Source organism: Podarcis raffonei, chromosome 15 (assembly GCF_027172205.1).
Source record: "Podarcis raffonei isolate rPodRaf1 chromosome 15, rPodRaf1.pri, whole genome shotgun sequence".
Lineage (NCBI taxonomy): Eukaryota > Metazoa > Chordata > Lepidosauria > Squamata > Lacertidae > Podarcis > Podarcis raffonei.
In genome coordinates, this window is record NC_070616.1 from 11,599,333 (window position 1) to 11,627,194 (window position 27,862).

The 27,862-nt window shown below is 46.7% G+C and overlaps 1 protein-coding gene across 1 annotated transcript in view; it reads left to right on the forward strand.

Annotated features, from left to right (window-relative positions):
• The first annotated feature begins 1,758 nt into the window (after positions 1-1,758).
• Positions 1,759-27,862, forward strand: part of MYBBP1A (MYB binding protein 1a) — a 50,883-nt gene continuing 24,779 nt past the window's right edge. The window contains exons 1-20 of the mRNA XM_053366979.1: positions 1,759-2,019; positions 3,395-3,493; positions 3,811-3,894; positions 5,289-5,363; positions 6,010-6,117; positions 6,842-7,032; positions 8,236-8,403; positions 8,920-9,037; positions 9,331-9,620; positions 11,458-11,574; positions 12,783-12,908; positions 13,825-14,031; positions 15,114-15,222; positions 18,340-18,436; positions 19,339-19,493; positions 20,843-20,932; positions 21,238-21,414; positions 22,643-22,807; positions 26,268-26,425; positions 27,705-27,839. Coding sequence (XP_053222954.1) covers positions 1,825-2,019; positions 3,395-3,493; positions 3,811-3,894; positions 5,289-5,363; positions 6,010-6,117; positions 6,842-7,032; positions 8,236-8,403; positions 8,920-9,037; positions 9,331-9,620; positions 11,458-11,574; positions 12,783-12,908; positions 13,825-14,031; positions 15,114-15,222; positions 18,340-18,436; positions 19,339-19,493; positions 20,843-20,932; positions 21,238-21,414; positions 22,643-22,807; positions 26,268-26,425; positions 27,705-27,839 — 2,864 coding nt within the window. The 5' untranslated portion in view covers positions 1,759-1,824. The remainder of the gene's footprint in view (positions 2,020-3,394; positions 3,494-3,810; positions 3,895-5,288; positions 5,364-6,009; positions 6,118-6,841; positions 7,033-8,235; positions 8,404-8,919; positions 9,038-9,330; positions 9,621-11,457; positions 11,575-12,782; positions 12,909-13,824; positions 14,032-15,113; positions 15,223-18,339; positions 18,437-19,338; positions 19,494-20,842; positions 20,933-21,237; positions 21,415-22,642; positions 22,808-26,267; positions 26,426-27,704; positions 27,840-27,862) is intronic.

Sequence of the window (27,862 nt, forward strand, 5' to 3'; positions counted from 1 at the left end):
AACAGAAATCGTGCTCTGGCGGCACGGCGGCAGCAGGAGGCCCCATTAGCTAAAGTGGTGCTTCAGGTTAAGAACAAACCTATGAAACGAATTAAGTACTTAACCCGAGGTACCACTGTGCTGAGGATGCTTGCTGAATCTCTTATCAGAAGACCGTTCCACAAGACTGAGATGATGAAAATGAAGGCTCGACATATACCACGTCCACATCGAAAAGATTTTTAATCACTTACATAAGATCAATAACAAACAAGACAGTCCCTGCCTGCAGGCTTATAATAGAAAAGACACAACGCAGAAGGAAAAAGGGATGGGGAGGGCAAAGAAAAAGAAGCAAATTCATCACACTGTCTTATGCAGGTTTATTGGTAACAATTGGTATTATTAGTATTATTGTCAGGGGGTAATAACATTAAAAAAAACTTTTATTTCTAAATATCAGGCTATTGTTTGTTCCACATTATGACATTCTCACTTAAAGCTAAAAACTAACCAAGAATTCCAAACAGTAGCATTATCTCACAGGGGGCATTTAGACATTGTTGTCCTCATTAATACATAAAATAACTTTTTGCCACATAGTTGAAAATTAATCTTCGTTTTGTTATGGTATAACTTAATATTTGAGTTAATTCAGCAGCAGCTATGGAGACCACAAATCCTCATTTAATCCATCTATATACTGTTGCATGCCATCCCAATCTCTGAGCGGTGCAAAATTCCAGGGGTTCCAGGTGCCTACCCAGGGTTCCATTTTCTTGGAATGATGGGATGGCGGAGACCGTGGTGTCTTTCTGATATATGGCTTATTTACACATATATGCAAGCTGAGCCTACGATGGAGGGCTCACAGCATTAGCCCCCAAGAGGATCTTGCTTCTCCCATAGTCACACAGCCTTCGATTCCACCATAAATCAGGCATGTTTCTGTCCCTCAGCTACCCAAGCCTGCAGCCTTGCTTTGAGCTCTCACACACAACATCCATTTTGCCTCTGGCACAAAGCCACCCATACTTTAGGAACCACTGTGGCCCTTGGCTGGCTAATTCAGCAATTGAATCCCTGCTGGATCCATGAATTTGAAGAGACTCAGGCAAAAAGCCTACCCCTCTCCCACGCCAAAATTCACAGCCATACTTTCCATTTTCTTGCAATAACCATCCCAATCCCGGCAGCTAACAGTGAACCCTTTCTCCAAACCGTTTCCATTTGCCCAGCAGACAGTAGTCAGGGATGGCAGGAACTGGGAGCCCAGCAGAATCTGCAAAGCGCCTAGTTCCTCCTCATTGAATTTTGCGCCCTGGGCAAGTCTAACCACTTGCAACACCCCTAATTGCTAACTCCAATTTTCCAAAACGAAGTATTGGAGGAAAGCACAACACTTGAAACTGCAAAGTTCATTGCAAGAATAAAGAACGCAACGACGTTTGATTGCCTTTCTCAAAATACGTCTTAGCACACGAATCCTTTGCAAGAATGTGAATCTATAGAAAACAATGCCCCGCAAAAGTCAGTGCTGCGCCTTTCAGTGTGGTTTGCGCCCCAGGCGGCTGATAGCATCCGCCTTAGGCAAGCAAACGCGCCACCAAAATACCCCCCAAAAGAGCTCACATCCCAGGCAGGGATTGATGCGCATGCAGAGTCTGGCGTTTCCACGTGGGGCAGGCAAGGGCGCTGTGCAAAGGAGGAAGCCGAAGAAAGCCAAGCCCCGGCAGGGAGGCTCCTATCCAGCCTCTGCTTTCCTTAACCCGGAAGGGGAGGTTCTCACGTGCGCCTCTGCATTCCCTACTTCCACGTGCGTCTTTTTGCTGCGCTGCCTCCAGCATGGCCGGGGATGGCAGCGGTGGCGGCAGCCCCGGCGATGAAGCTGTCGCGGCGGCCCCCATCTCCCACCCGGGCCGGCTCCTGGGCCAGAACCGGCAGTTTTTGGATTTCTTCTGGGACATCGCCAAGCCCCAGCAGGAGACGCGCTTGAAGGCGACGGAAGATCTGCTGCGCTACTTGCGAGAGAACCAGAAAGTAAGAGAGACGGTGGAAAGTTCATATTGTACTGTATAAGCTTTTTGCAAACGCCACGCTCCCCCCTCTGGGTTAAAAGGGCGGCTGGTAACGATAATGATAATAAAATATATTGCCAGCCAAGTGACTGGGTTGCCAGGGCGGCTTCCGAGAAAAAACACCATTAAAAACATTAAAGACGCTTCTCTCTTCCCCCCCCCTTCATCTACACCCGAAGTATGTGTTTGCAAGTATTGATATTATATATTGTTTACGTTCCAGCCATAGGAGTCCCTTTGAAATGGATTTTGTCCCGCTGATTTCAGTAGGTCTTCTCTGACTATGGCTCAGTACAGCCGATTGTTTTTAAATTTTATTTTAATAGCAAAAACGACGTCTAAAGTCATATAGCCCCTAGACAAAACAAGACAGTCCCTTCAGGTTTGCAGTGTTAACAGACAGGATACAAAAGGAAAAGGAATAGGGAGGGAGGAGGAAATGGATGGGACCAGGTTGGTCTCTCTCTTCCCATGGTGAAACACAGGGTGCAGCTGCCCAGTGGGTCCTCTGGCCGAAAGCAGTCCCAATATAATGATGCCATCACATTAACTTTTCTGTAGCATTCTCACATTCTGCATTTGATGAAATTCACCTTTGGGTGTTTGTGGGTAGCAGTTTTCAGGGAAGTGCAGTCACCAAAGTCGGCCCCGCAAGCTTCTTTCCCTGAAAAACTGGCTGTTTTGCAAGGGTTGGATCCTCGGGGCGCCTTCCAACACTACGGTTCTTTGATTCTATGTACAAAGCCCCACAAAACCTATTGGTAGCAGCTTTGCACACCTATTTCATTAGGGAAAGTGGCTTATACATTTAATAATAAATAATTTGCTGTATTCAAACTGGAAAAAAACACCATACCGTGTTTTCAGTTGATTTTATCATGTTACGTTTGTGAGAAGCATAGTTAGCAAGCCTATACACACAGAGAGACATTTGATGCTGGGATTGCACTTTAAACATGCTCAGAAGTGGTTTTCCCTTCTATTGTTTCCAGGTATTTGAACAAGGGAGCTATGGATTAGAAAAAAGCAGGCCCTGGAACTGAATGGATGATACTTGGGGTGGCAAAGGGCATGTTTTGGAAGAAGGCTGATGGGGTTGGCCTACTTCGGAAGGTTGTTGTTAGGATTATGAATGTGGAATTTAAGAGGTTTTAGGTAAACTGATTCTTTTTAAAAAAAACTTTGATCACTGTAAAAGCCGCTCTGAATTAAGCAGAACGATATTTTTTTCACAGAAGCTATTTTAAAGGAAAATAAACATTACTGTATTTTGGTTTGTTGGGTAGTCAAAAATCCCACCATCACCACTGCCTGAACTTCTGAATATTTTATTTTAGGACGATGAGCAACTGAAATACAGCTTGAAGCGCCTGATTGATGGATTGGGAGCAACACGCGAAGCAGCCCGTCCAGGATTCAGTTTGGCTTTGGCTCAGGTTGGTGTTCCCCAGTGGAGTTCATTTGGGTTTTCTTGCTTTTAAGTTTTTTTTAAAAAAGCAAACTTTAAAATAATTCATTCCATAATTCTTCCATAGAAGTTTTTTTTCAACAACAACAACAACAACAACAACAACAACAACAACAACAACTGTAGATTCAAAAGTAACATGCAGCCCTCCTGATGTTGTTGGACTACAACTCCCATCAGCCACAGCCAAAGGTTAGGAGTGATGGGGCTTGTAGTCCCAGCAGCATCCTGTTGCCTCTTCTCTCCGATTCACACAGGTGTTCCCTTCTTTTTCTCTCTCCCCAGGTATTGCAGGTTTTTGAGGAGATCTCCCTCCTCACAGTCCTGGACCAGATCAAAGAAAAATACGACCTCGGCAGAGTGAAGAAGGTAAGGAGATGGAGTGGGCTTTGAGTTTACAGTTTGTGGTTGCCATGAACAGCAGGATTTTGTTAAGAGGAGCTCTGCAGGTCCGCCGTGTTAATCTGGTGATCCAATCAGCGTCAGTCCACACGGGCCAAATCCTGCCCATTTGGGGGTTTGATTTTGTTCTGCAGGATTTGGCAGGGTGACTGATGTCGATTGGATCGCTGGCATAGCAACATGCTCCAAACAGGCACTGAGAGAGACAATGTGCCACAGCCAAGTTTTACCCAGAGTGAGTTATGCTTGTGACCATAAGGAAGTTTGTGGGTTGCTGGTGCCCATTGGGAGTGCCTGTTTAAAGTGGTGCATTGAAAGAACGGTGCAAAGAGCCAGTTTGGCATAATGTGTAGAGTGTTGGACTACGGCCTGGGAGACCAGGGTTCGAATCCCCACTCGGCCATGAAGCTCACTAGGCGACCCTGGGCCAGTCACCATCTCTTAGCCTGACCTACCTCACAGGGTTGTTGTGACGGTGAAATGGGGATGAGAAGAACCACGTACACCACTTTGAGATATTTGGAAGATAAAGGTGGTATGGAAATATATCAAATAAATAATTTGTCAGCGTCAAATATGGGTAATGAAACAGGCTTTTTTTTTAAAAAAAGCTAACTGCAGTTGGCCTAAACCGTGATCCTTTGTGCCAGCAAAATGGGACAACGTATTTAATATAGAAGCCGAAGCAAAAGCTTCTGAGATTTTTCTGGTCACACTAGAGGGCAAAAGGGGATGTCACAGCAAACTATGGTTTGTCGTAATGCGTGATCATGGCTGTCTGGCTGGAGAAAGGGGGGGAGCCTCTGAAAACGGGGTGAGGGGAAATTGTCTCATTGTCTGAGACAGCTAGGAACGTATCACGACCCATAGTTTGAGAAGCAACCGGGTAAAGCTGGTTATTTATTCAGGCCATTTGTACCCTGCTCTTTTTGTAAAAAATATGCTTCCATGTTAGCTTGCATGCAGTCAGATAACAAAGCAGGCTTGCAGTCTGAAACAACATGACACACAAGGGAAGATGGCAGGGAGGGAAGAGGAAAAAAGCAAACTCAGGATGACCATCCGGCATGGAAACAGTTCAGTAGTAGAAGGTCTTTCAGCAGAGCCGGGGGAATGGACCCTGCTCCCCACATCTTCCAAGATGCTTCCCATGTCCCCCAAAACAGTATTTGGGGTCATTTTGGGGGGGCCCTATTCGGTCAGCGGTGAAATGTTTTTGGGGGCGGATGGGAACCCATTCAAGTGGTGAGTGTTGCTAGATACTTCCTGTTTGCAAGTTTGCTCGCTCTAAAGAGTCGCTCGCAAGATTCCACAGCCTTGCCTAGATTGCCTTTCTATGTTAGTTCCCTGTTTTGTTTCAGAAACTCTTCCGAAATGCTCTGTTTGGGAACTTTTTTGGCGTTCTGGCTCTGTTCCAGTCCGGGCGTCTTCCAAAGGTAATGCTAAATGCAAATGTTTCAGGTCTGCATGCCCCTGGTGCACACCCTGTGACATGATGTTGATAATAATAATAATAATAATAATAATATGCTGAATTCTCTGATGTGCATAAATTATGCCAATAGAGTCAGCTCTCCTGAGTCGTCTGCTGAATGGGAGGCACTGGAGATCACTTCCACCAGTCACTGGAAATCCCAGATCACCCCCTACCTTTTCCAGGCATTGCTCACATATGCTTTCAAGCCTCGCTTGGAATCCATATGGACTAGAAACTTGAGAGAGCTCCTGCGCCTCTTAATGGAACACATGAAGCTCCAGTGCTCTGAGCTGATTCTTTGGCACATCTGGAACATCTGCTCTGCCTGGCAGCTGGTGGTAGAGTGAGGAGTGTTTTTCAAACATTGGCTGTTAGATCCTTTAAAGACTGGGTGGGCAATTTTTCCTGTTATGTTTTTTCCTCTGGGGTAACCTCTCAGGGAGGACTAAGACTATTCCTTGCTGAAACCCTCAAAAGTTTCTGGAAGTCACTGCCAACAGTGTTGAGGTAGATGGATCAGTTCCTCAAATACATGCTTTCCCTCTCGCGTTCCCTGGGTCCTCTCCATCCCTGTAGACTCACCCACTCTTATCTAAATTCCTTAGGATTCAAAAGCTCTCCTTGGCTGCGTCCAGCTTCTCCAGAGCCTTTCGGATCACCACGCCCACCTCAAAGACCTTCCTAGGAAGACATTGGCTGACATCGTTTCCGAGGTAGGGAGATGTGGGGTGTTGTTGCAAAAAAAGGGAGACTCTTAAATATATAGTTGCTTAGCTTCTTCTGCAAGACCGGCTTGCCGGCACCAACCCGTCCCCGTTAGACCGCTGATGCTAATTACAAGGCCTCGCCAGGACACAGGGAAATATTCCAGTGCTACAGTTCTCTTTGAGTGGTTCAACAGTCAATCCCTCTTCACAGGGAATTCTGGGAGGCAAATGTGGTTCTCCTAGCAACCCTGAGCACTGCAGTTCCCAGAATGCTTTGCAGGGGAGCCATGTTTAAAGTGCGCTTTAAATGTTTGGTGTGAATGTGGCCTCAGTTGGATCCCACCCATAATTGTCACGTAGGCCAGGATGTCTGGCGCCTGAGTGAGTTCCACAGAAGCGAATGCTGATGTATTGCCAAGCAAACAAGTATGATATACAAAAAGTCCCAAGATGGTGCTGGGAAGGATGGATAGACTTGGCTGTGGGTGGCTTTATAAAATGGAGGACAAGGCAGGTGCAGAAAGAGATGGGCTTGTCCGGGGTGCAGAGGCAGTTGAGTAGCCACTGAAGGGGCCTAGGGAGTTGGATGGTCCGAGCGATGGAGGAGGTGAATACTTTTGGCACAGGAGTCTTCCCTAGAGGTGGGAGGTTTGAGATGCAAAAATGGGGAATCTAGCATGGACGTCCAAACCCAGGGAGTTGTTCGCTTTTGTTTTTGCCGGGGACTCAGATTCCGGAGGCTGTGTTTGAAGAGGTCCTTTTCAGCTTCTTGGAAGATGACCTCACCTCGGCCTTCAGCAGTCCAGGGCAGCTTTACCTCCTGCTGGTGGGCATCCAGAAGTTCCCCAGGGTTCTCCGGCCAGAAAAACTGAAGGCCCTCTTGGGCACGACTGCCGTTATCACGGCAGAAAACATTCCCAGGTATGTTGACCAGGAACGAATGCAGGACACTTGCGTCGCTTTTCAGCTCTTTTGAAATTGAAATATTGAATGGTGGAAGAAGATTGGAGGAAATTTAAAATTTATTTACAGAAGTATTGTAAAATGTATGAATGCTGATGACATTGAAATAAAATGAAGGGGTTCTAGTAATAAGAGATAAAAATTTGAAATCATAAATTTGGGAGGTAAAATATATAAGGATAAAGTAGTAGGATACAAATTTGCTGAACTAATTGTTAAAAAGGGATATAAAAAAGGGAGGCGTGAGGAAGTCAGGAAAATAAGTTAATTGAAGATGAATAATTAGAAAAGAGCGATCTGTGTTTTTCTTATTCTATTTTTTGTGTGTCGATTGTTCTCCCCCCCCCCGTTGTTAAATGTTTGTATTTTATGTATTGTGAAAGTGTGTATTGTTGTGTTTTATATTTTCTCTGTGTTTTTATTGTTCTATTTTTCTATTGTTAAACTTAATAAAATATTATTTTAAAAAAAATGAAATTGAAATATTGAAGTTGAAATTGAAATACTTTATTGTCACTTGTACAACTAGTATACAGTGAGATTACACGAGCACCCCCACTCAGCTCTCTTAGTCTTAATTCTCCTTGTTTACTGACGCACACCCACCAAACCCAAAAGTCAGTTTCCCTGTTGTTATCTTTTCATTCAGCAGCCCACAGATAGAAGCTGTTCTTTACCCTGTTGGTGCAATTCATCATGCTTCTATATCTTCTGCCTGAGGGCAGGAGATCAAGAAAGTGCCGGCCAGGGTGTGAATCATCCCTGAGAATTTTCCTCACTCTTCTGAGGCAACGTTCTTCCGCTATTTCATCCAGCGGATTCACGGGACAGCCCATAATATCTTGCAGTGAAGGAAGGAAAAGGAGGATTCTGGGATCTAAGATTCTTCGGGGTGTTGTTCAGTGGTATATCCCCCGCGCTCTGCATGCAGAAGGTCTCCGGTCCAGTCTTCAGCATCTCTGAGGAGGGCAGGGAAAGGCCCCCAGTCGACACCCTGGGGAGCTGCTGCCAGTCTGACTAGGCCGTACTGAGCTGTATGGGCCAACAGCCTGCTCTAGCCTAAGGAAGCTTTGTATACCCCAAGGCTTTGCCTCCACGCAACAGAAGGCAGTTTTTAATTTTATTTTTTTCAAAAAGTAATCGTTTTGCTCTTCCTTGCAGGCTGCTGGAGGTTTTGAAAATGGCGGCCAAGTCTGAGAAAAAGGACAGAAGTCTTCCTACTGTCGGACTGGACTTGATGAAAGTGGCCCTGAAGGAAGGCACCTTTGAGCTCTTCTGGAAAGAAGCCGTTGAGAACGGTCTGCTGAAGGACAACGTTGGACCTTGCAGGTTGGCTGGAGATGTTTTGGCTTGTCTGTCACTCGCCACACTCACACCACATTTTTTGAAGCACTATGATACCACTTTGCAACAGTCCCAAGAATTCTGGGAGCTGTAGTTTGTTGAGGGTCCCGAGAGTGGTTAGAAGGCCCCTTTTCCCTTCACAGAGCTGTTGTCTCTAGAATGTTTTAGCAATCAATCTCTCTTAACAGAGAACTCTGGGAATTGTAATTCCGTGAGGGGAAAAGGGGGTCCACAGTTCCCATAATTCTTTGGGGAAAGCCATGATTGTGACAATGCTTTAAATGTATGGTGTGAACATGGCTTCAGTCTCTCCTTGCAGTTCTTTCTCCCATTTTTATAAATCCCAGTGGTTTTCGAACTGTGCTCTGGGAGGCTGTCAAATTATTCGCGAGTTTAGCAGGCCATTCTCAATTTATGAAATCGGTAAAGGCAGGCCCCTTGAAAGCCAGAGAGCTGCTTTCACACATTATTTCTTATCCTGTGTGTCTTATTCTTCCTCAGTTACATGTGTTACCGGTTGCTGGGCAGCTCTCTCCCGCTCCTGTCGACTAGCCAGCTAAGGATGGTTCTCCGAGGGGAAGTCATGCGTCATTATGGGACCCATGTTGTGTCCACCCAGGTAGGGGAATGGCAACAATATCCCTTCCCCAGTATGGTAGCCCCCATAGTTTACTGGAAAACAACTCCCAGCATCTCTGTTGATCTTGCTCTTTGGGACAGATGTAGTCCAAAATGCTTGGAGGCCACTAGGATGGTGAAGGCTGGTCTACCCTGATCGGTAGTGGCTCTCCAGGATTTTAGACAGTAGGCGTTCCCAGCCCTCCCTGGAGACACCAGGGATTGGGCCCTTCTGCTTGCCAAGCAGGTGTCCTGCTGCTCAGCCACAGCCCTTCTCCTGCCTGTGTTTTTCAGATGCATGACAGATTCAAGTTTGCCCCAGAGATGGAGGCCTACGTTGACTCGTTCTTAGAGGGATGCAGTGACCCGGCCAAGCAGCTGGCGGCGATGGTTGGCTTCTCCACGCTCACCAACCAAGGCTACCCGGTGGTGCCCAGTTTCTGGAAAGTGCTGAGGCACCTGCTCCCCGGGGCGTTGCTGAAGTACATGGCCTGGCTCAAGAACATGTTCCTCAACCCGGATTTGGACGCCTGCGTGGATTTCGCCACCAGGCGGCAGCAGCAGAACGAGAAGAAGACGGACGCGTGAGTGGAAGCTGGGGGAAAGGCGGAGGCACCTCCAGCCGAATAGGAAGCAGCCAGTGTGAGAGCCAGTGTGGTGTAGTGGTTAAGAGCGGTGGACTCGTAATCTGGAGAACCGGGTTCGCTTCCCCGCTCCTCCACATTCAGCTGCTGGGTGACCTTGGGCCAGTCACACTTCTCTGAAGTCTCTCAGCCTCACTCACCTCACAGAGTGTTTGTTATGGGGGAGGAAGGGAAAGGAGAATGTTAGCCGCTTTGAGGCTCCTTTGGGTAGTGATAAAGCGGGATATCAAATCCAAACTCTTCTTCTTATGCTGCTTCAGACCACTGCATGGAGGACAGATAAAAGAAAAGAAAGTCCTTCAGGCAGAGCTTAGTTATACTGTGGAACTCCCTTCCACAGGAGGCTGTGATGGCCACCAAGCTAGATGGCCTTAAAAGAGGATTAGACAAATTCATGGAGGAGAGGACTATCCTTGGCTACTAGCCATGATGGCTGTGCTCTGCCTCCACAGTCGGAGGCAGTGATGCTTCTGAATGCCGGAAACCACAGGAGGGGAAGAGGGCTCTTGTGTTCGAATCCTGCTTGTGGGTTTTCATCAGGCATCTGGCTGGCCACTGTGAGAACAGGATGCTGGACTAGATGGGTCACTGGCCTGATCCTGCAGAGCTCTTCTTATGCTCTTGTCTCTCCCAGCCAGGAGAGTTGCCAGGGATTGAACCTGGGATGGATGAATGAATGAATTTTAGTGAATGAATGAATTTTATTATTACGGTCACAGACCACTTCCAGCTCACTTAAAATATCAGGAAAATCGTAAAACACAACAGGAATACATTGAATTGCATTGGGGTATAACAGAGACAATACAGATATAGCAGTTAAAAATATATATATAAAATCTTGATCACTAAAATATCACCTAAAATTGCCAGAACCTGGGACCTTCTACACTCAAAGCAGATGCTCTACCACCGAGATTCTATTCTTCACATGCACGTGACGCTCCTGTTGGTATTAGTGAGGCTTTGCCACTGGATTTTCCTCAGGTGTTAATTTCTGTGAGGTTTCTTGGCTGGGGCGGGCCCATTTGTACTTTCCACCAAGGCACCGTGAAGTCTTTAGGCTGGCCAAAGCTCCCTATAGCTCAGTCGGTTAGAGCCTGAGACTCTTAATCTCAGGGTCGTGGGTTCGAGCCCCATATTGGTCAAAAGTTCCCTACTTTGCAGGGGGTGGGACTAGATGACCCTCGGGGTCCCTTCTGGCTCTGCAGTTCAAAGATTCCCACCTATAACGGGGATGGTGGTCAGTTGATTTGGTAAACTGTTGCCAGAGGAACATAGGATGCTAGGTGTTGTTGTTTTTTAACCAAAACCACATTCCCACCATTTTAAGCAGCCAGGACTTCCCCCAAAGGATTCTGGGTACTAGGAGTTGTTACAAAGCCCCTGTTCCCCTCAGAGAGCTACAATTCCCATAGCGCCCTGTGAAGAGGGATTGATTGTTAAACAGCTCTGGGTATCTTAGCTCTCTGAGAGTAACAGGAGTCTCCTCTTAACTCTAATCACCCTAAACAAATGAAAGTACCCAGAATTCATTGGGGGAATCCATGACTGTTTAGTACCATGGTGCTTTAAATGAATGGTGTGAAAGTGGCCACAGGGGATGGGGGTCCCCGGCCCCACCTGGCAACGCTAGAGGTGTCTCATAACACTAAGTGATGGCTTAGCATGACATCTGAACTGGCCTGCTGTCCGCCATATTTTTACTCCAATAAGATGGCAAGGCAAGGGTCTGCTTTAGTGGCTCATTACTTCTGATTTCTCTCTGTCGATGCAGGGAAATGACCCAGCACTGTGTGACGCGCCTGAGGAAATGGATCATAGCTCGGCTGGTTGGCCTCGTTGAGAACCCGCAGATCAAGAAGGGAGAAGAGTTTGTGACTGATGTGACCAGGTAGGAGAGACAAGATGGTTGACAGCGGCTTGCGCCGCTCGCTTGCTGAGGGAAGGGTTTGTTGTTCACTAGAGACAGCCGAATACTCTAAACCAAAGAGCTGTACTGCTCACAAACTTTGTATGACCTTAGGCCGCAATCTGCACTATTCCTTTAAAGCAGTGTCGTACCACTTTAAACATGGGTCCCCCGAAAGCTTTCTGGGAACTGCAGTTTGTTCAGGGTGTTCAGAGTTGCTAAGGAACCTATGTTTGCCCTCACAGGGCTAGAGTTCCCAGAGTGATTTAACAGTCATTCCCTCTTCCTCCAAACCTTCCTCAAAAGTGCAGGTTTCTGTGATATCTTCAATCCTCTCACTGGAATGAAGACCAAAGACACATAATTGAATAAAAGTACATATTCTTCCCTTTCCCAGACCTGTTTCCATTTTCCTCCGCATCCCATGTCAGAAGTTTAGCTTGTAAGGTCCTTGGGACGGGAGCTGGTCCTCTGGTACTTGATAGTGCAGTGTGTATGTTGATATTGCAAAGGTAGAAACTTAAGATCCTGCAAGACACGCTTGGCATTTATGTTACTGGGTGGTTACCACAATGCAAGCTAGATCTAGCTGAGATGTATTCAGTGCTTATTTTCTAGAAAAATAGATGCTGCTACTCACTATGAAGTTGTTACAGTAAGTGCCAGACTTTTTAACAATAAAAAAGAGGAGCCGGTACTGCGTACCCTTGAGTAAAGGTACAAAGGTAAAGGACCCCTGGACGGTTGAGTCCAGTCAAAGGCGACTATGGGGTGCGGTGCTCATCTCGCTTTCATGCCAGGGGAGCCGGCATTTGTTCACAGACAGCTTTCCAGGTCAGTTGGCCAGCATGACTAAACCGCTTCTGGCACAACGAGTGCCAGAGTGTACAGAAACGCCGTTTACCTTCCCGCTGCAGATACCTATTTATCTACTTGCACTGGTGTGCTTTTGAACTGCTAGGTTGGCAGAAGACCCTTGAGTACCCCCTGAAAAAAAGCACTGGATGTAACAATCTGCCCCCCCCCATCTATATTTACTTGCCACAAACATGTGGACTGGAAACTTCTTTCCTGGTGAAAGTGGGTATTCTTGGCTTTCTAACTGAAGTGTCTCTAGAGTTGCAAATCATTTGGGAAGGCCGCTTTGTTTCAGCTGCCTGTATTAAGAAGTCGCTGTTGTCTTCTGCCAGGTTCTGCTTCTTTCACGCTTTTTTCAAGACCAAGAAACCGACCCCTGAGATAACCGAGACAAAAACCACACCATCGGTGCCCCTGAACGAGGCATCCCGCACAGCAGCCGCAAACTCGTTTTTCAGGTATTCCCTTTGCTGCCTTGCTAGTTTTGAGCTCGAAAACCGTACGTGACTCACAACCCCAGCACCTCAAGGACTGCCTCTCCCCATATGAATCAACCTGGACCTTGCAATCATCATTCCTTGAGGCATTTCTCCATGTGCCCTCTCCTTGAGAGGCCCAGAGGGTGGCAGCACAAGAAGGGGCCTTTTCTGTGGTGGCTCCCCTCTTGCGGAATGTTCTCCCCAGGGAGGCTTGTCTGTCAGCACCATAAGTTCTTAACATCATGAAGACAGATGTGGATTCATTCAAGGTTTTACATTGCTGGGCTATTGAAATCCTGGCTGCAGCTAATATCCTTGTCAAAAGTTCTTTTCTTTTTTAAGACATAATTTTTAATTGATTGTCACATGTTTTTTCTTACATTTTGGCTTCCCACCCTTACTTCCATGTTTTTATTCCTACCTTATACCTGCTGCTTTATAGGACATACAGTGGTACTTCAGGTTAAGAACTTAATTTGTTCTAGAGGTCTGTTCTTAACCTGAAACTGTTCTTAACCTGAAGCACCACTTTAGCTAATGGGGCCTCCTGCTGCTGCCGTGCCGCCAGAGCATGATTTCTGTTCTCATCCTGAAGCAAAGTTCTTAACCTGAAGCACTATTTCTGGGTTAACGGAGCCTGTAACCTGAAGTGTATGTAACCTGAAGCGTATGTAACCCGAGGTACCACTGTACTTTAATACAACCATCCTCTATTTCACTTACCGATGTTTTCTTTCCACGTCAAAAGTTCTTTAGAGTGACAAGCTTTCATGTTGTCGGTCCTCATATTCAGCAACGACAGCTGTCGAGGAAGCTATTGTAACTATTTTTTGCATTTCTGCATATCCCAAACTGCGGTTCCTGCGTTCAGTCGCTGTTTTCTCTCTCCCTGCAGTTTGCTCCAGCACTTGAACACGATGCCCGCCCTGGGGGACTCGGCCAAAGCAGAAGAAATGAGGAAGAAGCACCTTCACGGCTTGACCGCCAGCGGGGACTCCTGGCTCTACCTCATCGTTCAGTACGCCAGTGCCCTCCTCTCTCACCAGGCCCACGTCGCAGTTGTGGTGCCATTTAGCGATGAAGAGAAGCTTGCTTGGGACAGGTACGAGGCACTTAGAGCCGGGTGGGGAGCCTGTGGCCATCCAGGTATGGTTGGACTCTCTTCTCAGTGGAGTAACAATAATAATAATAATAATAATAATAATAATAATAATAATAATAATAATTTATTATTTATGCCCCGCCCATCTGGCTGAGTTTCCCCAGCCACTCTGGGCGGCTCCCAATCAAGTGTTAAAAACAGTACAGCGTTAAATATTAAAAACTTCCCTGAACAGGGCTGCCTTAAGAGGTCTTCTGAATGTCAGGCCGTTGTTTATCTCTTTGACATCTGATGGGAGGGCGTTCCACAGGGAGGGCGCCACTCCCGAGAAGGCCCTCTGTCTGGTTCCCTGTAGCCTCGCTTCTCGCAATGAGGGAACCGCCAGAAGGCCCTCGGTGCTGGATCTCAGTGTCCGGGCTGAATGATGGGGGTGGAGAAGCTCCTTCAGGTATACTGGGCCGAGGCCGTTTAGGGCTTTAAAGGTCAGCACCAACACTTTGAATCGTGCTTGGAAACGTACTGGGAGCCAATGCAGATCTCTCAGAACCAGTGTTATGTGGTCCCAGTGGCTACTCCCAGTCATCAGTCTAGCTGCCGCATTCTGGATTAATTGCAGTTTCTGGGTCACCTTCAAGGGTAGCCCCACGTAGAGCGCGTTGCAGTAGTCCAAGCGGGAGATAACTAAAGCATGCACCACTCTGGCGAGACAGTCTGCAGGCAGGTAGGGTCTTAGTCTGCGTACCAGGTGGAGCTGGTAGACAGCTGCCCTGGACACAGAGTTAACCTGCGCCTCCATGGACAGCTGTGAGTCCAAAATGACTCCCAGGCTGCACACCTGGTCTTTCAGGGGCACAGTTACCCCATTCAGGACCAGGGAATCCCCCACACCCACCCGCTCCCTGCCTAGGGCCAAAGCTATTTTACCGCCCGAGGCGGAGGGACAAGTTGGTTCATTCCCCATTCTGTGTACAAAGTCTGACTAGACTGGCCTAGTCTCACCAAGCTCGGTTGGCTGGAGCAAGTAAATAACAAACAAACGCAGAGCTGCGTGTCTCAGTCTGACCATTCTCTCCCCATCACAGAATGCTCCAGACGGTGGAAACCTTGCGGAAGAGAGAGAAGAAAAGTCAGAACCTGAAGTCCTCCGCCTTCCAACACCTCCTGCTGTTAGTTGGCATTCACCTCTTCAAGGTAATATCCGGCATGCTGGAAGCGGCTGTTTTGGGTGAGGCTTTGAATATGGCTGTGACCATAATACCTGAGCCAATAATGATGATGATAATGGAAGGGGAGAGATATTTTGCAAAGGGCTGCCAGGGCTTGTCTTGGGAAGGGCACAGGAAACTGCCTTATATGAGGTCAGACTATTGGGTCTACAGTGGTACCTCGGGTTACATACGCTTCAGGTTACATATGCTTCAGGTTACAGACTCCGCTAACCCAGAAATAGTGCTTCAGGTTAAGAAGTTTGCTTCAGGAGGAGAACAGAAATAGTGCTCCAGCGGCAGCAGGAGGCCCCATTAGCTAAAGTGGTGCTTCAGGTTAAGAACAGTTTCAGGTTAAGTACGGACCTCTGGAACGAATTAAGTACTTAACCTGAGGTACCACTGTACCTTGGTTCTCAAACTTAATCCATTCCGGAAGTCCACTCCAAAGCCAAAGCATTCCAAAACCAAGATGCACTTTCCCATAGAAAGTAATGCAAAACGGATTAATCCGTTCCAGACTTTTAAAAACAACCCCTAAAACAGTAATTTAACATGAATTTTACTATCTAACGAGACCATTGATCCATAAAATGTAAGCAATAATCAATGTACTGTAGTATAAAATAAATAAGACAGTATTGTAGGTGATAAAAATTAAAATTATTATTTTTTCTTACCTGCACTGATGATAGTCAGTGTTTGGATAGGGGCTTTTCTCCATTTCCGCAGTCACACAGCCAATCAGTCAGTAGCTGAATTGGGTTCCACACAGTCACAAAAACAAATTCACTGAAAAAGCCTCAAAAACAAAAACGCAAAATGAATAGCAAAAACAAAAACGCCAAATACAGTGGTACCTTGGTTCTCGAACTTAATCTGTTCTGGAAGTCAGTTTGACTTCCGAAATGTTTGAAAACCAAGATGCAGCGTCTAACAATAGCTGGCAGCCGCATTGGATGTTTGGCTTCCGAAAAAGATTTGAAAACCGGAACACTTCCGGGTTTTTGGTGTTTGAGAACCAAGGCGTTTGAGAACCAAGGTACCACTGTATATAGTTCAGTGTTGCCTACACTGACTGGCAGTGGCCCTCCAGGGTTTCACAAGCAGGGGTCTCTCCCAGGTCTTACCTGGAGATGCTGCAGCTTGAATCTGGGAATATATTTTTTTACATGGAAAGCTGTGCTCTGCTACTGAGTCGCAGCCTCTCCAAAGTGGGGAGCAAACTCCATCCTTTCAGGCAGAGTTACAGGAGTCCCCTCTTTTATTAATTTATATTATTGCATTTACACCTCAAGGAGCTCATGTTACGTTCTTTCAGGTTACGTTCCGCGGCGACCTGGAAGTACCGGAAAGGGTTACTTCCAAGTTTCACCACATGCGCAGAAGCACAAAATGACGTCATGCACAGAAGCGGCGAATTGCAACCCGCGCGTGCGCAGATGCGCCGCTGCGGGTTGCGCTCTTTTCATGTTACAAATGGGCCTCTGGAATGGATCCCGTTCGCAACCAGAGGTACCACAGTACATGGTTGTCTCCCTATTATTATCCTCACAACAACCTCATCTGTTCAGGCCCAGGATCTTCTGTCTTCAATTCCCGAGCTCCACTGTTTAAATACCTGGAAACGGCAGAAGGAAAGCCTGCCTCTGAGCATGTTCAGAGTGCAGCCCCAGCACCCAATGATTAGTTCTTTAAAAATTTGTTGGCTTGCTTACTGTATGCCTCACAAACGTGACATGATAAAACCAGATCAGAACACAGTATGGGAAGATGAATTGCTATTTTGCAGGAAATGGTAAACAGAACAATGTATTTTGCAACAAACAGTATAACAAAACAATCCTTCGGATTTGGCAGGAAGAAAGAGACCAGGGATATGCTCGTTGGTCCATGGAAGGCCAACATGTTCAAAGAACCGAACACATCAGTTGAATAAAAATAAAATAAAATGAAAAGCAAGCAGACAAACCCAGGAATTGCAAGTGCATGGGTTCGAGCTTGAGTTCTAGTGTATTTCTGTACCTGCACAATTTTTATTTATTTTAGCAAACCACTACTTTATCATTCAAAAAATATCTCTTCAGAAGTTTACAAAAATTATCAATAAAAACAGATAATTAAATCCATTCAAATGATGGCTAAAATCACCAGTTGCTAAAAAGAAAGAGAACACATAACTTCTGCATGTGTGGATAGACTTCCCTACAGAAAAATGTTTTAAGCAGACGCCGAAAAGAGAACGACAAAGACACCTGTCTGATGTCAATCAGCAGGGAGTTCCAAAGTGTGGGTGCTGCCGTACTAATTCAAAGGGTGAGTTTCTTACAAGTGCAGAGCAAGTATTGTGTGTCAGCTGTAGCAAGTGAACTGCAGGGTCGTTGCAGAATGCCCTGAGATGGGCTCCTGGTTGCAAAATGCCTGGTGGGGTAGTGTGATGGCTTGTGAACGCTCTCCGCAAGAAATGCCTTTGCTCACTCAGAGATACATATATACAGTCTTTATTTTACATATGTACAAGAGCACGTTACAATCATGCATCTGAATCCTCCGGCTCAGATTCTTGGAGTGCCTTACGCCCGCCCCTTCTCCAACAGAAAAGGCGTGGAATTTTCATGTGATGTCTCTGTCCCCTCCTCTTTAACACTCTCCTTTCCTTGGCAGACGGAACAGGCATTGTTTCACTGTCCGTGCCAGAACTTCCTGTGGGGTGTTGAGGCTCTGGTCCAACATCTGTGAGCTGTCCCTCCTCCTGGCTTTCCCTTCTTTCCTCCACTGCCACTTCCTGCCCCCCTTCCTCTGCCTGTCTCTTCTCCTCCCCTTCATTCCCCGTCAATACCATGACAGGTAGGGCTGTGGAATGCCAATTTTAGGAAATGGGGGCACCACTGGAACATAGGAACACTGAAGCTCTTTCCCACCAGAAAGTCTCCCATCCTTAGCTTCTTTGCAACAGCCTCGCATGCTGCCCTGAGTGGCTTTGGAGAAAGACAGGATAAAAACATAGGGACGATGATAATGACAACATTTGACTCCTTTTTTCTTTCTTTCTCTTTTGGTTCCCTCCGCCTTTCGCTTCCTCACTCGATTCTCGCCCCACTAGTCTCCTGCAGAGTGTGTGAACCTTCTGAGCGACCTGCAGAATTGCACCCAGAGAGCCTTTGGAGAGAAACCCAAGAAGAAAAAGACAGCGGTTGCTGGTGAGTCTCTGTTCACAGCCTGATTTATCCACCACACCCTTGTAGATAAGCCCCTCATAGTTGCTGGCCTGATATTTATCAATTTATATAATAAACAACAGGAGATTATACGGATAGGTGTGAAGGGAGAGAAAGAAAAGGAAAACTTGCTCTTTTTTCTGTCTGTTTATTTGGTGGGCCTCCAGATCCTATGCTAGTTCTACTCAAGAGTAGACCCATTGATTTTAACAGACATGACCAGGGTGGATTTGATTTAAATCACTAGTCAGTAAGACTTGATTTAAATCTCTTTTTTTACAGAAAGACTCATTCTTGCTGGTATAATCTTAGTATTTACAACAGGTGAGGGTTTCATTTTTGGAAGAATTTTCAGAGTAGTTTTTACAGTTATATCAAAAATTACCGATTAGAAATAGAAATTACCTGTTAGAAATACATAGATAATTATGAAATTATTGTGAGGTTTAATAAGTTAATGGTTTATATCTGGACCACTTTTCATTTTAAAAATCGATTTAAAAAAATAAATAAATCATTGATTTTTATCCTCCCTGGACATGACTAACTTGGTCCATCAGTGGGTCTATTCTGAGTAAATCGTGGTTGGATGTAGGCCCTAGGCAGCCTTTGGCCTTCTAGATTGCTGCAAGTGTCAGCAATGGCTGAGGCATGATGGGAGTTGTAGTTCAACAACACCTGGAGGGCCAAGGCTGTTGACAGCATTTGGGTGCGCAGGAGGGATTGTGCTGCACCCCAATTCCCTCCTCCACCAGCCCACCCATGTGCAGCTCCTTGTCTCTGTTGCTAGCAGGATGAAAGGCAGGCTGGATTCGCTGACCACGCCAGTGTTGCATTGCACGCTGGGAGGCATTCAGGCTGCCCGTGTGTTTTTCTCTACTCAGGTGGCGAAGAAGAGCCGGAATGGGTGGAGGTGATCATCGAAGTCCTCCTTTCCCTACTGGCCCAGTCCAGCGGGCTCATCCGACGGGTCTGCAAAAGCGTCTTTGGGCTCGTCTGTCAGCACATGACGAAGGGCGCCCTGCAGCTCATCTTAGACGTGAGTAGCCTGTGGCTGTCCAGAGCAGGAATGGTGACATTCCCACCCTCCGGGGCTGGGTGCTCTTGGGGGAAAGCAGTTGGGGGCCACATCCCAGTGTGGGAAGAGTCATGGCTGGGTAAGGTTAAAGTGTGTGTGTGTGTATGGGGGGAGGGAGTCATGTTCATTTAAAGCGCTAGGATACAGCCGCCCCCCAAATTATCCTGGGAACTGTAGTGTGTTAAGGTTGCCGAGACCCGTATTCTCACAGAGCTACAGTTCCCAGAACTTGCACCACTCTGGGAATTGCAGCTCTCTGAGAGGAATAAGGAGTCTCCTGACAAAACCCAGCATCTCCCCTCTCCCTCAGGCCTGCGGGGCTTTGACCCCAGTAGAAAAACGCTTCCACACTTCTGCTTTTGACGATGGCTGTCATTGAATTCTACTCAGCATTGTTCCAGAGCAGAACTCTGACGTATAGTTAGCAGAGAAAAAATGTAAACATGTTGAAGGATTCCCAAACATAGACCAGAGGCAATTGTATTTCACCCAGCAGAGCTTTACTGCTACTGAAGGCAAATGAACATAATGGCCACAAATATATTCAGGATTGGCACTGTCCCTAAGAAATCCAGTTGCAGCAGACTTGACTTAAACTTACAATAACTTATAATAAGACTAAACCTTAACACTATACAGTGGTACCTTGGGTTACATACGCTTCAGGTTACATACGCTTCAGGTTACAGACTCCGCTAACCCAGAAATATTGCTTCAGGTTAAGAACTTTGCTTCAGGATGAGAACAGAAATTGTGCTCCGGCGGCGCGGCAGCAGCAGGAGGCTCCATTAGCTAAAGTGGTGCTTCAGGTTAAGAACTGTTTCAGGTTAAGTATGGACCTTTGGAACGAATTAAGTACTTAACCCGAGGTACCACTGTATACAGAACACCACACCAGAAGGAAGAGGGGTAGAAAGAGAAAATGAAACCCAGGCTCCTTCTCGCCTTACTTTTATAGTCAGACATAAAAAGAGAAGAGAATCAGTTTAAAGCAGCTGTACTCAGCTTCTCTGAAGGTATAACCCAAACACCAAGAACCTTCTGCTTGTTTCTTTCACACAGAGCAGCTTCCAGAACCCTCTTGAATTAAGTAGAATAGGAAAGATCTCTACACATCAGATCAACACTTTCTGTACCGTGAAATTCAAACTGACAATGGCAGTCCTGTGCCATAGCAAATGCATGCTTTGGGAAAACACTCCTTTGCGCATGTGAGAGAAGGGGCACATCTTTGTCAAAATGCAGCCTGCAACTTAGGTTTGAGCATCAGTACTGACCACCTGTGTAAAATATATATATTTCTTCTCAAGGTTCTCGACCCACAGCACGACCAGGATGAAGAGAACGCTGTCGTCGTGATGGAAGAAACTCAAAAGAAGAAATCTTTGCTGGAAGATGTGGTAACTGCTACCGAATTTGTTATAATAGTGCCTTTAGCCCTGGAGTGTCACTAAGGCCACTTTCCCCCTTCACATTTTAGGACTGTGTCTAATAAACTGTATAAAAGGCGGGGAACGGCTGTTGCAACTTCAGGCTAAACCTTCTGACGTTCCTGAGACGCTGTATTTGCATATAAAATAAGACCAAATGGCAAAAGGAGCGATTCTGAGCTCTTTTAGCTTGATGCAGGATTTTTCTAAGGACGGAGATTTGCCAAGTCTTGGATTCCCAATAAACTGAGTTGAATCTTCCTCTTTCTCGGCAGAGCGAAGAGGATGATGGTGAGGAGAGTTCTTCTGACGAAGACGACAGCTCTGAGGACGATGAGAGTGAAGGGGAGGAAAAGGAGGCTTCGGAGACGGATAACGAAGACGAGAACGTTGAGGCCGACGAGAAATTCCGCGCCATGCTGCGAGGAGTTCTGCAAGCTGGGAATGCACTGGTAAGTGTCGCAGGAGGTGAGGGCGAGGTGTGGAAGGCTTAGCAATGTGGCACTGTCTTATTTTTTAAAAATAAATATTTTTTTGGTTTTTCAGATTAAAATTTTACAGTCATATATCAAACATAGATCATAAAAACAAGATTCCAAGGAATCTCCTGGACTTCCCTCCTCCCCTTTGTGGGTCCTATTATTAATCATTTCTTCCTGCATCATTTATGATGATCCAAATCTTTTCCATCTCCATTGTATCCAGAATTCACCATTAAACTACAAGTGATATTCCAATTCTACTAACCATTTTAACGGTTTACAATGGTCTTCAAGATGAGTTATAAATTTTCCCCATTCCCCTTATTAAAATTTTGGTCTTCCTGATTTCTGATTCTTCTGGTCATTTTAGCCATTTTGGCATAGTCCATCAACTTGATCTGCCATTCTTCTCTGGTAGGGGCTGTGGCGTTTGCCTCCTAGGTGGGTCATTAGGAAAGGGTTAAATGAGTGAGAATGTGATTGGCCAGTGGGAATGCAAGGGAGAAGTAAAAGTTAGAGTGGGAGGTTTTGAAAATCAGTTGGGAGTAGAGGAGGAAGAGGGAGGTTAAGTCTGTGGGTTGGTCGAGTTGTGTTGTGAGGGAGTGAGAGGAATTGTTAGGTGGAGTCAGATAGTTGGAATAATCAGTTGTTTTGAAGTTGTTAGGAACGCATAGATCAGTTAAGGAACTAAGATTAAGAAACTGTCAAGAAAAATTAACTGAAACCATAAGTTTGTTCATGCCTATAAATAAACTTGATTATTTGGTAATGTTAACAACTGTCTGGACTCCGTGTGTACCCGAGAGAAACGGGTTGGTGGCAGCGAAGAAAGCAATCACAGTGGTGGCACAGGGTCAATAGACCGTCAAATGTCCGGGGACCCTGTGTAATCGCCACAGGGGCTTTATCTTCTTTCCATCTCTGGGCCAATAATGCGGCCCTGTCTTCTTCTGCGCTGAGGGAACCCCGAGTTCTGTGGGGAAGAAAGCTGAATTCCACAGCTTGGAAACCCATTGGGTTGTCCTTCCTGGAGTTGACCCACTAGAAATGGATAGACTTGACTGACCCCAATCTGTCAGTTCCAGTGTTTCTACTCTGGGTCAAACTTAGTTGGATACAACCCAAACAGTGGCCTAGGACCAGCACTGGGTACAAAACTTTAAAACACACACACATTTTTAATATTTAAAAATCCCAGGGTGGCGATGACAGCGACGAGGACGTTGATGACGAAACCATGATGTCCCTGGACGAGAACCTGTCGGCCCTCTTTGCCGAGCAGAAGAAGCGCATCCAAGCCAAGAAGGACGAGAAGGAAAAGATGCGCAAGGAGAAAATATTACGCCGGGAATTCAAGATCAAGGTAGGAGGAGACGAGGTGTTGGCCCCAGGGGAGAGAAACCCTTTGAAATTGCAATAAACGCAAAGCCATTGAGAGCTGGTTCAGATTGCTGCCTCCCAGTAACTTAAAGGTAAAGGGACCCTGAACGTTAGGTCAAGTCATGATCGACTCTGGGGTTGGGGTGCTCATCTCGCTTTATTGGCCGAGGGAGCCAGCTTACAGCTTCCGGGTCATGTGGCCAGCATGACTAAGCCGCTTCTGGCGAACCGGAGCAGCGCACGGAAACACCGTTTACCTTCCTGCTGGAGCGGTACCTATTTATCTACTTGCACTTTGATGTGCCTTCGAACTGCTAGGTTGACAGGAGCAGGGACCGAGCAACGGGAGCTCACCCTGTTGCGGGGATTCGAACCGCCGACCTTCTGAGCGGCAAGTCCTAGGCTCAGTGGTTTAACCCACAGCGTCCCCCGTGTCCCCCCAGTAACTTAAGCAGAGATAAAAATGAAATAAAAATGGATTCATTGCCCCTGGGTGTGTTTTCAGCCTGCATCAAGAAAACATTGCATTGAAAGATGGGTTAAAACTACTCTAATCATAATGACCTTCAAACCACGGATTTAGGATCCTGGGTTTTTATCTGACTTGTTCTGAAGCCGATAGCCAAAAGCAGTCTTTGTAGCATGAGTTTTTATTATTATTTTAACCAGAGGTTTTCGACCTTTTTGAGTCCACTGCTCCCTTGACCAACTACAGTGGTACCTCGGGTTAAGAACTTAATTCGTTCTGGAGATCCGTTCTTAACCTGAAACTGTTCTTAACCTGAAGCACCACTTTAGCTAATGGTGCCTCCCGCTGCCGCCGCACGATTTCTGTTCTCATCCTGAAAAAAAGTTCTTAACCCAAGGTACTATTTCTGGGTTAGTGGAGTCTGTAACCTGAAGCATATGTAACCCGAGGTACCACTGTACATTCTTTCTGCAGGGATCAGAAGCCCAGTTGTGTTGCCCTTTGCCTGCAGAGCTGGCAGCCTCTTACCCTTTTTCGAACACCCTTCCTTGTGGAGTGTTCCCTCAGCCTCCTCTCCTCTCCCCTCTCCTGCGGAGTCCTCTGGGCAGCCGCTGCTGCTGCCCCTGGTCTCTGAGCTGCCTCCTCACACTGCCCCACAGGGGCCTGGGTGGCCTGGCTGGCTGGGCTTCCTCACCCACTTGCATGCTTACTCCAAGGCTGCCTTAGCTCCTGGCAACCAGCACCCCCTGACCAACCCCAGAGGCTCCATTCACCTGGGGGGCTTGTAGCTAGGGCTGCTGCAACAAACAGCCGTGCAAGCCTTTGGGAAGCAGAGATGCGAGAGGGTATCCAAGGAGGGAGGGAAGGAAAGAGGGACAGAGGCCAGTGTCGCCCATGGCACTCCTGACCACCATTCAAGGCACCCAGGGTGTCATGGCACACTGGTTGAAAGCCACTGATTTAAACATTTTCACCCCACCTTTCAAGGCGTAAGATTCTCTTGGAGCCACGTAAGAAACTGCAAAACATAAAAATAGCACTACCGTAAAACGGTACATATATATATATAAACAGCAGCTGAGCAGTAAAACCACAGGAGATTTGCAGACCTTTATGCTCTTGGAAAGGGACAATATCTATTTTTGTTCTGATGTACAACTTACGGCACAGACCGTTTTTAATTTAGAACTGCTGTCCATCCCTCTGTGGCTGGATCTGAGGATGAGAGGATGCAGTTGGGTTTGGGATTGTTTTAATCGTGGCCTCCAGGGGTCAGCATAAGCTTGGGAAACAGTTTTTCAGCATGTGAAATACTGTTTGGTGGCAAGAATCCAAACTGGAGCAGTAGAGCCAAATACTGAGCTAGCTTCTGAGTTACACAGGTCTCTTCCCTGATGTTCCCTGAAAAAATAAGTGGATCAGGGAGGGAGAAGAGGGAAGGTCTTGTTCTTTACCAACATGACAGAGGCCTTGACAGATGGCAGGGGAGGAACCCTTTTGCAGACTATTTTAGGCTGCGATCTTACACTCACTTACCTGGCAGTGAGGCCCATTAAAAACAACTGGGCTTCCTTCTGAGCATAAGTCACTTTGCGCAATGTGCAAAGTGAGTTGCACTAAAGCTTAGTGGGAGTTGGGAGAACAAAGGGACCATCATGCGTCCACATCTATGCGGTTAAATTGGGTGGGGACCCCCAGGACTGGGGACCAGATGTGGCTCTCAGGAAACTCACCAGGCTACACTCAGGGTGGTTTTTCGCCTGGCTCAATTGTGTCCTTCAACTCTGATAACTCCTGACAGTGGTGTGTGTGCTTGTAGAAACCAGCTTGCTCTGCAAAAGGCAACATCTTACTTGCATTGCCCCACCCACTTTTGCTTCTGGCTCCACCCACCAAGTGGTATGTGGCCCTCGGAAGGTTTCTCAGAATAGAGTGTGGCCCTCTGGATGACCAAGTTCCCCAGCCCCTGCTCTAACCACAGTAGCGGGTTATAAGAACGCCCTTTCTCAAGACCCTGGAGAGCTGTTGCCGGTCAAAGCAAGCAGTGCTGGTCCAGGTGGACAGATAGGCTGTCCTGGCAAAAGGCAGTTCCCTCTGTCCCCATATACTGTGGTCATTCCTGTCGGCCCAGCCCTAGACTTCTTGCATGTGCACCCCTTCCTTGTTTCATCTCCGCCAAGCTAAGCAGTTGGCTCCTTACCTCTCTCACTCTGACCTAGCCACTGTGATCCACGCGACGGTCACCTCCAGACTGGATTATTGTAACTCGCTCTACGTGGGGCTGCCCTTGCGACTGACCCAGAAACTCCAGCAGGTGCAGAATGCCGCGGCGAGACTCCTTAGGGGGTCCTCGCCGTGGGATCACATTCATCCAGTGCTATACCAGCTGCACTGGCTCCCGGTGGAGTACAGGATCAGGTTTAAGGTGCTGGTTTTAACCTTTAAAGCCCTATACGGCCTAGGACCCTCGTACCTACGGGACCGCCTCTTCTGGTATGTCCCACAGAGGACCTTACAGTCTTCAAACAAAAACATCTTGGAGGTCCCGGGCCACAGAGAGGTTAGGCTGGCCTCAACCAGAGCCAGGGCTTTTTCGGCTGTGGCTCCAATCTGGTGGAACGCTCTTATCACAAGAGATTAGGGCCCTGTGGGACTTGACATCTTTCCGCAGGGCCTGCAAGACGGAGCTGTTCGACCAGGCCTTTGGCCAGGGCACAGCCTGACCCCATCCTTTGGCAATCCTCACAGAACTCAAGCCCAATGGTTGCCATTAACCTGATTTGAATTGATTTTATAATGAAATGATTTTATAATGTATTATTTTACTGTTGTTAGCCGCTCTGAGCCCGACTGTGGCTGGGGAGGGCGGGATACAAATAAAATTTTATTATTTTATTATTATTATTCTCTGTCTCTGGAAAGCTTGTGTTGGCCTGAGTCCGACACATCTCCCTTCTGTCCCTCACATTTCCAGGTTCTAGATCTGGTCGAGGTGTTCCTGTCGAAGCAGGCAGAGAACCCCCTCGTGTTCACCATCATCGACCCCCTCCTCTCCGTGATCGAGCAGAGCATGAGCAGCGGGTCCGACAAGCAGGAGCAAGACTACCTCCGGAAGACGGCCGATATCTTCACGTGAGTTTGTGGCGAGGTTTCTTATTTGCTATTTCAATTTAGATAGCTCAGCCAGTAGAACAGAAGACTCTTAATCTCGGGGTTGTGGGTTTGAGCCCCACATTGGGCAAGAGGTTCCTGCATTGCAGGGGGTTCGACTAGTTGACACCCCGGGGTCCCTTCCAAGTCTGTGATTCTATGATTCTATATATATACCGCTACTGACAAACCCCAAAGCAGTTTACAAGAACTTAATACATACAGTAAAAACCACATAAGAAGTTAAAAACAGACAGCACATTATTATAGCCAGGAAGTAGAACAGGCAAGCAGAATATAAAATGGAAGAATGGTATAAAGAGGTGTGGGATATAGCTATTAATGATAAATTAACATGTGTCGTTAAGGTAAGAGGGTGAATATGCAAGAGAAATGATTTTGAGGGAATATGGAGAGTGTAGAATTTGTACAAATGGAAAGGGGTCAAACCATTGCAAGAGGTGTTGAAATTTTGGGAGGTTGGATAGTTACAGTGGAATGGTCTTGGTGGGGGGGGCATGATTTTATTCTTATTTATGATTATTGCTTTGTCAAACTAAAATAAAAAATTAAAACAATAACACCACACAGACACAAAAACAGACATCAGCGAAAATATTCCTCATTGCCTATGTACGTCTGACGGGATAGAAAGGTTTTCACCAGGTGTTGAAATGGAAGATGTCTTGCTCAGTTTTTCTACTGGCAGACCGTGATCGGCCAGTCTTTCTTTGCCATGCTGGAGTTTATTTAAGGACTTTTGCTACATTTTTATCCAGAGGTGCAAAACGAACTGGGAGTTGCAGACCTCGTGTTTGCCTGTCTGCGTCTTGATGTGGATTCAGTCCACGTGGCACAGGAGGAAGATTTTATTTTTCAGGCGGACCCTTGGATGTGAAACATTGTGTATCCAGGGCCAGTCCTACCCAGAGCAGACCCATTGAAACTAACTCGAGTCCGTTAATTTTGATGGGTCAACCTCGAGAAAAATGTAGATGGATGTGACTCTATACCAGGGTCTGCTGCAAAGAGAGAGTGTTCAGGTCTATAGTTTGTTCCTATTTTTGGTTCAAAATTGTCCAGCCGTGCTCTCAAGTCAGCATTTTGAATGTTTTTAGGTAGCTGAGCTACTGGAACACTTTAGGTGTGGGGGGGGGGAGTGCAGTATACAAATTATGAATAAAACAAGAATGGAATCATACCAGTAGGGGTTCTTTGGTTTACTGACTGCGTCGTGCCTGAATGTTCCCTTGGCTTTCAGGAACCACCTATGTAGATCCAAGCAGTACTGCAAAAACGTGGCCCCCATCCGGGAAGAACTGCACACCCAGCTGGAGAGTCTGGTGAAAAGAGCTTGCAAGCAGAGCGACTCCTCTGTTGCCCTTTACTGCTTCAGGTGGGTCGTTTGGGCAGGTGTGT